The sequence below is a fragment of the Passer montanus genome, unplaced genomic scaffold, assembly GCF_014805655.1.
Source record: "Passer montanus isolate IOZ18808 unplaced genomic scaffold, ASM1480565v1 scaffold15, whole genome shotgun sequence".
NCBI lineage: Eukaryota > Metazoa > Chordata > Aves > Passeriformes > Passeridae > Passer > Passer montanus.
The window spans coordinates 11918494-11928126 of NW_024362051.1; the positions used below are offsets into that span (position 1 = coordinate 11918494).

The 9633-nt window shown below is 67.2% G+C and overlaps 2 protein-coding genes across 2 annotated transcripts; one reads left to right on the forward strand and one right to left on the reverse strand.

Annotated features, from left to right (window-relative positions):
• The first annotated feature begins 1808 nt into the window (after positions 1–1808).
• On the forward strand, positions 1809–7791 carry N4BP3 (NEDD4 binding protein 3). The gene is made up of 5 exons (XM_039701133.1): positions 1809–1988; positions 3541–3984; positions 4166–4720; positions 4911–5168; positions 6353–7791. The coding sequence occupies exons 2-5, from the start codon at positions 3571–3573 to the stop codon at positions 6923–6925; spliced, it is 1800 nt and encodes a 599-aa protein (XP_039557067.1). The 5' UTR covers positions 1809–1988; positions 3541–3570; the 3' UTR covers positions 6926–7791.
• A 219-nt stretch (positions 7792–8010) lies between these two features.
• On the reverse strand, positions 8011–9274 carry NHP2 (NHP2 ribonucleoprotein). Its single transcript, XM_039701132.1, has 4 exons — positions 9096–9274; positions 8927–8996; positions 8751–8856; positions 8011–8278 (listed from the first exon to the last, which is right to left on the reverse strand). Exons 1-4 carry the CDS (start codon positions 9241–9243, stop codon positions 8153–8155), a joined length of 450 nt encoding a protein of 149 aa, XP_039557066.1. The 5' UTR covers positions 9244–9274; the 3' UTR covers positions 8011–8152.
• Between the last annotated feature and the right edge of the window lie 359 nt (positions 9275–9633).

Below are 9633 nucleotides of genomic sequence, written 5' to 3' on the forward strand. Positions count from 1 at the left end.
AGATGACACAATTTGGGGCAGGTTTCATAAAGACGTTTCTGTGCAGAAACAGAGAGCATATGTGCACCTCGCACTTCGCTCAGCGCTCCAGGCTCCTCTCCCGCTGCCTGGCAGCTATTTCTCAGCTCTGCTCGCAGCCCCCTCATCCCCCGGTTGCTTTTGTGGAAGAGGCACCCTGCTGGAGACCCGGCTTCCTTTTATAGCCCTGAATGTGACTCGGAGGTCGCTCGGCTCTGCTCCCCCCACACGCTTTGGTACCGGCAATGGCCCAGCGGGAGGGGATGAAGTTTTCCCCCGTTGCCTTTCCACAGATGGATCACACCCTGCCTGCTGTCCCAGGAGCCCTGCAGAGCCGAGCCAAAAGCCTCCCGGCGTTCTCATCTTCTCAGCAAGCCTGAGGAGAACATCAGGATGCTCAGGGGCAGAGAGGGGCCCTGCAGGCCCAGCCCTGCCCCTCTGTGACCCCCGTTCTGGGGTCCCGGCTACTGTTGAAGCAGGTACAGCAATCCTTGGCTTTTATTGCCAGGTTGTTATGAAGTGGATTGTTCCAGAGCTGTTTGCTGGTGGACTCGTGAAATTGCTGTGGTATCTTAAAGGGGAGCACTGCGGGGTGAGGTGAGCAGAGAGAGGGGATGAGGGAAAAAGTCAGAGGAAGCTGAAGGATCTCTGCCTGGAGACGGTGACATCCCTGGCTGCTGGAGTGACCCGGGCAGGGCCAAGGGCCCTGTGGAAGCTGCTATCCAGGCAGATGTGCTCGGGGCACGCAGCCCGAGGAGGAGCAGGGATCGGGGCAGACAGGAGGGGTGCAGCAGTGACCAGCACCCCGTGAGCCCCCCGGCACCCCTGCAGCCCGCCCGAGCCGAGCCCCGCGGGATGCGGGGGGCTTTTCCCGACTGAGATACAGAGGGCCAGGACACGGCAGACACATTCCCGAGGCCAGCAGGATGGCACATGGCACCGTTGGGAAGGGCTGCCTTGTTCAGAGGCCAAGCCTGCTGGTGCCGCTGGGCACAGGAGAACGGGGGCTGAGCCCCGAGGGAGCGGAGCGTGCCTTGGCAGCGCACCGAGGACACCGCCAGCATGTGAGCCCGGCGAGCAGGGACCGGGGACAGTGTGTGTGTGTGGGAGAGCACTGGCAGCACAGCTTGGGGACGCGGCTGTGCGGCGGAGGGAGCTGGCAGCGAGCGCTGGGGACGGCGCGGTCCCTGCCCGGGACAGAGCCGGGCACCGCGCCGTGGGACGGAGCAGCGCTGCTGCAGGTGTCCTGCTCCCACCGGTGACCAGGTCCACCCCATGCCGGGATCCTCGCTCCCTGCGGCTGCCAAAACCGGCTCCAGGCCAGGATGTGATTCAGAGGGATGAAGCGTGTTCCGTCTCACTGGCGCCAGGCCAGGCGAGTGTCCCACGGGGGTACGCCGTGTCCCCGGGCTTTGTGATGCTCCTGCCCACCCGCGGGTGCTGTGAGTGGGGTACAAGGGGTTGCCCTGCTAGAGGAAAGCACAGAGAGTGTCCCGTGGAGTCGAGACCCCTCTCCACGCCGCAGGTACGAAGCAAAATATTTCTCTCCACCCTTGGTGGGCGATACCGGGAATACTGTCAGGTGGTTACCGGGAGCCGAGCGGCGCCGGTGCTGCCGGTGCTGCCGGAGCTGTAGCTGGGGGGATTTGCGGGCTCTCCCCGCCACTTGGGGGTTGGGGTTCCGCTCCAGTGCCGGCACCGCCCGCAGCCAGCGCGCCCTGCCCCGCCCCGCTGGTGGGCACGGCCGGGCCGTCCCCCTCCTTCCTCCTTCCTCCTCCTCCTCCTCCACCTCCTGCTGCTGCTGCTGCTGCTTCCCGCCCCTCCCGTCCCGCCGCCCCCGCGCCGCGATTTGCCGGTGCCGGCTCCGCCCGCCGCCCCGCGCGGCCGCGGCCGAGGGGCGCGTTCAAACGCGGCGAGGGAAGGAGCGGGAGCGGAGCGGAGCCGTGCGGGACCGCAGCGCCGCCGGCATGGTGAGTGCGGGCCCGGCCGCCCCTTCCCCCTCCCCCGCCGCGCTGCGGCCAGCGGGGCTTTGTCCCGGGCTCGGCCCGGGCACCCACTGCCCCCTCCGCCCTCTCCGTGCCGGAAATTCCGGCGGGGCTGCGGGAGGCGCGGCGGGGGCCGCGCGGGACCCGCGCCCGCCTCCCTGCCACCCCGCCGTTCGCTCCCGGGTGGAATGGGGATGGGAAAGGGAGAAGGTTTGTGGCCGTATCCTGCCTGGGCACGGCTGGGGTTGGGAGCAGATCGCGAAGGAGCCAGGCTGGCCGGACCGGTGTTTTGCCGCCTGGAGGGTGATCCCCTCCCTGCCGCAGGCAGGACACCTTCGGGCTCCCCCGGCGTTTCCCAAACCTCCCACAACCTGACCTACTTCCTCGGCCGCCTGTGCCGGGAGGAGCCGCTGCGGGGCTCGGCCGAGCTGCTCCCCAGTGCCGGGGGTGGATGGGCACCATCCGCGCCCCCCACCACGGGAACATCCCGTGCCCTGTCCCCGTGCACGCCCTGGCACCGCGGGCGGCCCCGATCCTTCCAGAGGGTCCGTGCCCGGTGCCCTTCGTGGGGTGCCGGTGCCCGGAGCAGGTGTTGGGCTCGCAGAGGGAGGTGACAGCGCAGGCCGGGAGCTGTCAGACAGGTTTGTGCGTGGCAGCAATTAAAAGCGGGGTGTTTGTTTACCCGGCGCGTGGTGCTGAGAACCAGGGCAGCTTCCTGGGTGTAACCCGGCCCCGGAGCCCTCGGCGAGGCTGGGAGCGGTGCTGGGGGCTCTGCCTCGCCCCTGCCACACTCCCTGTGTCCCCGGCGCTGGTGTGAGGCCATCGTCCCCTCCCTGGCGCTGGGGAGCCAGAACCGAGGCCGAAGGCATGCTCTCATCCTTCCTCCCCCGGCCACCTGCGCAGGAAGCCGCATTGTCCCGTCAGCATCCTGCCCCTTCCCGCCGCCCTCACGCCATGTCCGGCCGCGGGGTCCCCGGCACGCACGCAGCAGCTGCGCTGTGGCCGCCTGTCCCTGCCCGGCCCTGGGGAGGGAATGCCCCGGGAGGGACGGCGCCGTGTGGAGCTCGGGAAGCGTCCCCGCGGTACAGCAGAGGTGCCCGTCCCGGGGAGGCCAGGCTGACGGGCATCCCCAGGGGCATTTTGGGGAGGCCTCCAGAGGGTGTCCGGAGCCGGAGGTCCCGGCGGGGAGGTTGGGTGCCGCCGGGCCGGGGCTGGCGCCAGGCCTGGGCAGGTGCTGCCGGCTCCCGAACTCGCCCGCCTGGCTGGGCGGCAGGTGCCTGTTCTGGTGGCGGCCCCGGCCGCGGGCGGGAGGTGGGGCTGGGTGTGGGAGGAGGCGCTGCACCATGGTGGGGGCAGCGGCGGGGAGCCCCCGCCCGTGCCTGCTGGGCCCGGTCCCCCGGGAAGCTGCACGGGAGATGGCAGAGCCATCCCAGTGCCAGGAGCCCGTGTGAGCCCTCCCTTGGGGCTGGCTGGGAAAGGGGTGCCGGGGGTGTGTCCCGGCTGCCCGGCATCGCTGACTCTCTCTCTTCCTCGGCAGTGCTGGTTCTGGGCTTTTCTCTAGTTCTCCATGGCAGCAGCACAGGGTCCTGTGACCTGTGAGCCCGACACCCGTGTCCTCGGCACCTACCTGTCCTCGGAGCCCGTCGGCGTCGCTGGCAGCATGGGCAGCGTGGGCAGCCTGGTGGAGAAGCAGGATCTGTCCCCCCTGGAGCTGCGGGCCCCGCTGGGCGGCTCGCGGGGGCTCCGGCAGCCCGACGGCTTGCTGCGGAAGGGGCCGAACCAGCGGGAGCTCTTTGGGTACCTGCACGGGGCCAAGAAGGAGACGCGGGCGGAGCGGAAGCACCAAACATCGGGCGCCTGCTACAAGCGGGACTACGAGAGCGACCGCGAGAACCGGTCCCCCGAGCGCTGCTCCCGCGAGCATCACCGCGGGGCCGACTTCTCCAAGAGCTCCCTGCCGGAGCGGGGCCGCTTCGACAAGGTGAGGCTGTGGGGTCCTGAGATACGGCCTGCTCTGCGACAGGATGGGGATGGGGCAGAATGATCTGCACCCCCCTGGGTGGGATGTGGGGATTTGAGGATGTTCAGGGATAGGAAGCTGGGAGTGTGGGGGTTCTCTCTGGCTGTAGAGGCTCATGCTTGACCTTGCTCTTGTTTTTCAGTGTCGTATCAGGCCCTCGGCCTTCAAGGCAGTGGCTGGGAAGGGGCTGGTCTCCATGCAGGGCCTGTCCTCGTCCAAGGGGCAGAAGCTGTCCAAGAGCAATGGGAGCCTGCACACGCTGCTGTCGCAGAGCAGCACGGCGGCCCCGCAGCACGGCCCGCTCCGCACCCACCTGCTCCACGCCATCAGCCTGGACGAGGCCTCTGACTCCAGCCACAACTCCATCCAGAGCTTTCCGTCCTACGGCTCCCGCCTCAAGCCTGCCCAGAGCCAGTTCAGCGCCTCCATGGGCCACATCAACCACATCGGGGGCTCCTTGGACAGGGTTTCCCGCAGCCCCAGGGAGACCCTGGCCCCTGAGAAGATGCCCCTGTCCTGCAAAAGCATGGCCACCCTGAGCAGGCTGCAGAGCCCTGGCGAGCCCCCGCCGCCATACGAGTTCTCCTACTCGCTGGAGGACGCGGTGAAGCAGCTGGAGGACCGGCTGCAGGAGACGGGAGGGGAGCTGCGGCAGCTCAAGAGGAGCCTCAGTGAGACTGAAGATCCCTTCACACAGGTGAGCCGTGGGGCTGGAGTGGTGCTGGGCGCCCCGGGCAGGGATGTGGGGGTGGAAGGAGCACTGAAAGTGCTGCCATGGTGGGTGATGGGCTTGGAATGCCCAAGTGCAGGAGGATCAAATATCACAGGACCTCTTGGGGTCCCTCCTGGGGCTACAGCCTCTCACCAGTGTCCTCCTGTGCTGGCAGGCGTTTGAGGACAAGCAGCGGCTGTGGCTGGACGAGCTGGAGGACCTGAAGCAGATGTACATGGCCCGGCTGCAGCAGGTGATGCAGCAGGCGCAGCGCGGGCAGCGGGCGCTGCAGCTGCAGCTCTACAAGGCGCAGCAGGAGAAGAAGCGGCTGCAGGAGGAGCTGAGCCTGCAGCAGTGCCAGTGCGAGGAGAGCAAGCTCCGCCAGCCCCAGGGCGAGCATGGCAGCCCCAAACTGGAGGAGACCAAGTGGGAGGTGAGTTCCCTTCCCTTCCCTTCCCTTCCCTTCCCTTCCCTTCCCTTCCCTTCCCTTCCCCAAGAGCAATGGGAGCCTGCACACACTGCTGTCGCAGAGCAGCACGGCGGCCCCGCAGCACGGCCCGCTCCGCACCCACCTGCTCCACGCCATCAGCCTGGACGAGGCCTCTGACTCCAGCCACAACTCCATCCAGAGCTTCCCGTCCTACGGCTCCCGCCTCAAGCCTGCCCAGAGCCAGTTCAGCGCCTCCATGGGCCACATCAACCACATCGGGGGCTCCTTGGACAGGGTTTCCCGCAGCCCCAGGGAGACCCTGGCCCCTGAGAAGATGCCCCTGTCCTGCAAAAGCATGGCCACCCTGAGCAGGCTGCAGAGCCCTGGCGAGCCCCCGCCGCCATACGAGTTCTCCTACTCGCTGGAGGACGCGGTGAAGCAGCTGGAGGACCGGCTGCAGGAGACGGGAGGGGAGCTGCGGCAGCTCAAGAGGAGCCTCAGTGAGACTGAAGATCCCTTCACACAGGTGAGCCGTGGGGCTGGAGTGGTGCTGGGCGCCCCGGGCAGGGATGTGGGGGTGGAAGGAGCACTGAAAGTGCTGCCATGGTGGGTGATGGGCTTGGAATGCCCAAGTGCAGGAGGATCAAATATCACAGGACCTCTTGGGGTCCCTCCTGGGGCTACAGCCTCTCACCAGTGTCCTCCTGTGCTGGCAGGCGTTTGAGGACAAGCAGCGGCTGTGGCTGGACGAGCTGGAGGACCTGAAGCAGATGTACATGGCCCGGCTGCAGCAGGTGATGCAGCAGGCGCAGCGCGGGCAGCGGGCGCTGCAGCTGCAGCTCTACAAGGCGCAGCAGGAGAAGAAGCGGCTGCAGGAGGAGCTGAGCCTGCAGCAGTGCCAGTGCGAGGAGAGCAAGCTCCGCCAGCCCCAGGGCGAGCATGGCAGCCCCAAACTGGAGGAGACCAAGTGGGAGGTGAGTTCCCTTCCCTTCCCTTCCCTTCCCTTCCCTTCCCTATTGCCACACTCCTGGCTATGGGGGCAGCAGTTCCCTGCTCTGGTGTCACTCAGGGTCACAGGATGAGCCACATGTGGTGCTTATGGTCTCCCAGGAGGACAGCTTGGGGTGCTGCCACCTCTGGGGTCCTGCTCCCCCAGCCCTTCCTGACTGCTTGCCCGTGTCCTGCAGGTGTGCCAGAAAGCGGCAGAGATCTCCCTGCTGAAGCAGCAGCTCCGGGACACCCAGGAGGAGATGGCTCAGAAGCTGGGGGAGATCTTCAGCCTGAAGACGCAGCTGCGGGAGGCCAAGGCAGAGGTCCAGGCCAGGGACACCCAGCTGGCACAGCTGGCAGACTCCTTCCAGAGCCCCCCGGAGCCCAGCACCTCGCTGCCCCTGGGCGATGACCCCATGCCGTCGTGCCAGGACTTCCCTGGCTGCGAAACTGATGACTCCAAGTGCCGGGGCCTGCAGAGCGACTCGGCGGAGCCCCTGGAGCGGCAGGTGGAGTGGCTGTGGGCAGAGCTGCTGCGGGAGCGGCGTCAGGGCCAGCTGCAGGCTGTGAACTTTGAGCTGGAGAGGAAAACGTGGCAGGAGGAGAAGGAGAAGGTGCTGCGGTACCAGCGGGAGCTCCAGGCCAGCTACATGGAGATGTACCACCGGAGCCAGGCGCTGGAGCGGGAGCTGCGGCAGCTGCGGGCGGAGCCCAGGGATGTCAGGATCGATTCGCCCTGGATCGAGCGGGTGGAGTCCTCCAAGATCTGAGGGGCGGGATGCCAGTGGGACTGAGAAGGGGGAAGGTCTCTTGCGCTGCAAAGGGACGATCTCAGGGTGTGCACAAGGACTGGCCCCGCTCGGCGCTGCCCTGGCTGAAGGACCGATTGCCACAGGGGAGCTTCTCCTTCTTGCAGCACTGCAGGCCCTGCTGGTGGGGGTCTCTGGAGGGCAGGGGGTCATCTGTGCCAGGGTGGGGGGCTTGCATGTGCCCCGTGCTCTGACTCCAGGAGTGTTTGCCCTGTGATTCCTTCTGCCATGGGGGCAGAAACCAAGCACCCTGTGAGACATTCCCTGTCCCTCCCACTCTGCTGCCCCCGTTCCTACAACCCAGTAACTTAATGTCTTGTGAGGAGAAGCTTAAGCCCTGTCCCCCACCCCACTGCCTTGCTGTGGGGTGCAGCTCCTGTTTGCAGTGGCTGCCGTGTCAGCAGGGCCCTGGGGCTGGTGGTGCCACTGGGCAGGCAGAGGAGGAAACCCTGAGGAGTTCTGGTGCTGCTGGGAGGGGGCAGCTGCCCCAGCAGAGGTGCTTCTCATGGCCCCAGGGTGGAGCTGCTCTGCAGTGGAGGTGGTTGGTGCAGCTTTCTTCGGGCTGAGATGGGGGAATGCCTTGTGCAAGGAGGGATGGGGACTGGTGCTCTGCCACACTGGGAGAAACTGGGGTGGGAGAGAGGACTGGGGCATGTGCCTGAGCTGGGGAAGAGGCTGGGGTCCCCCCTCCCAGGGGAGGTGAGGGGGAGCTGGGGAGCCCAGAGGCGCTGGAAGGAGAGCCCTGCTCTGTGTGTCACAGCAGAACCATGTGAAGGCTGGGCCTGGCTCCTCACCCCATTCCTGCAATAAACCTGCATTTCTCTCTCTGGGCCTCTGCTCTGCTTGGGTCAGGGGGCTCCTGGCCATGAGGGTGGGGGTCAGGGGGCTGTGTGGGCTGGCCGGGGCCTGCCCAGCAGGGCACAACGGGCAGGGTATGGCCGTGAGTCACGGCGGGGCCGGGTGGGCTCCAGGGCATCCTCACCCCTGCTTGTGCTTTAACCCAGCCGTGGACACCCCCAGCAATCCCCCCGAGCAGCAGGACCACGTTGTACAAACCCGCAGACACCTTTATTCACCCCACAGTGCTCAGCATCCCCCCATCAGTCCTCTCGCAGAGTCCCCAGACACAGCCGTGTGAGGGAGTGCCCGGGCACAGGGCCCCGCACGGCACAGCCCGGCCCCGGCTCCTCACAGCGGCAGCGGCAGGGCCGACACCTCCTCCAGGCACTCGTCGTAGGCCTCCTGGTACTCCTCGTGGGGCTTGATCAGGATGACACAGGTCGGGCGCTTGGAGCCGGCTGCAGCTCCCAGGTCCTGAGGGAACACAGGAGGCCATGGGGGGCCAGGTCCCTTTCCGAGCTGAGACCCTCATGAACCTTTTCCCTCATGAACCTTTTCCCAGCTTGTCTCCTGCAAGCTGGGCTGGCACGAGGGACTGGCACCTGGCTCACGTGCCAGAATTCTTCCCCAGAGGGGTCTGCAGAGCTGCCTGCACCGGGGCTGGAGCTCCAAGGACACCGACTGCCCCTGGAGCTCCTCTGTCTGCAGAAGAGCCTGGCAAAGATGGGCTGGCTCTGCCCCGGGTTGCTGCAGAACTCCATCATGGCAAACAGCTCTGTGATTCCACAGTGAGACACTCCTACACCTCCCCCTGCCCGTTCTGTGCCTCGGTCAGGGACAAACACCGAGTTCTTCACTCGGGCACCGGATCTGCACCTCCCGGGAAGGCTCCGGCACAGCCCGGGCTCCTCACCGGGGCTGCTTCCTGCCCCGCCGCAGCACTCACCGATTTGGAAGGGACGTAGGCGTACGGGAGGCTCCTGTCCTCGCACATGATGGGGATGTGGCAGTAGACATCGATGGGCAGCGTGTCCCCGGCCAGCACGGCGATGCTGCGGGCACAGCCGGTCAGCGGCCGCGCCGCCGGGGCCGCGCCGCCCGCGGGGCCAGCCCCGCACTTACCCCTTCTCGCCCTTGTTGATGAACTTCTGCACCTCCTTCACGCCGCGGCGGAGCTGCTTGTGCTTGGTCGCTGCAAGAGAAGCGGGGCGTGAGGGGCCGAGTGAGAAGCGCAGCGTGCGGGGCCGCGCCGCCGCCATCACCTGGCCCCTCCGCGCCGGCGCCGCCGGACCTTTCCTGATGCACTTGAGCAGCTTTCGGGTGAGCTTGCGGGACGCGAGCGGCTGCGCGATGGGGTTCAGGAAGTCGAGCTGCTCCCGGTACGAGAGCTCCGGCGTCGCCTCCGCCTCGGCCGCCGCCTCCGGCTTCTCCCGCGCCATGGCCGCGACAGCCCGATTCCGCTTCCGGGCCGCGCGCCCGCCGGCTCTGCGACAGCCAATCGGAACCGCCCTGGCAGTGACTGACAGCCGGGACGGCCAATGGCCAGCGGTGTTTGCACCAACCCGGCCACGCGCTCCAGCGTTTCCCGGCGCCGGTCCCAGCTTTGGAGCCGGCCCCAGTTCCAGTTCTGGACCTCTCCCAGTCCCAGTTCCAGTCGCGGCCCCAGTTCCAGTTCCGAACCCCTCCCGGTCCCAGTCACGGTCCCAGCCCCAGTTCTGGAGCCGGCCACAGTTCCATTTCCAGTTCTGGACCTCTCCCAGTACCGGTCCCAGTCCCGGTACCGGTCCCAGTTCTGGAGCCAGCCCCAGTTCCAGTCATGGTCCCAGCCC

Bases quoted from the DNA above. Each gene is read 5' to 3' on its own strand.
- N4BP3 (XM_039701133.1), top strand. From the start codon at position 3,571: ATGGCAGCAGCACAGGGTCCTGTGACCTGTGAGCCCGACACCCGTGTC. The intron at 4,721-4,910 runs GTGAGCCGTGGG...CTGTGCTGGCAG, and splicing joins CTGAAGATCCCTTCACACAG to GCGTTTGAGGACAAGCAGCG. The intron at 5,169-6,352 runs GTGAGTTCCCTT...CGTGTCCTGCAG, and splicing joins TGGAGGAGACCAAGTGGGAG to GTGTGCCAGAAAGCGGCAGA.
- NHP2 (XM_039701132.1), bottom strand. From the start codon at position 9,243: ATGGCGCGGGAGAAGCCGGAGGCGGCGGCCGAGGCGGAGGCGACGCCG. The intron at 8,997-9,095 runs GTCCGGCGGCGC...CTTCTCTTGCAG, and splicing joins GCTCAAGTGCATCAGGAAAG to CGACCAAGCACAAGCAGCTC. The intron at 8,857-8,926 runs GTAAGTGCGGGG...CTGTGCCCGCAG, and splicing joins ATCAACAAGGGCGAGAAGGG to CATCGCCGTGCTGGCCGGGG.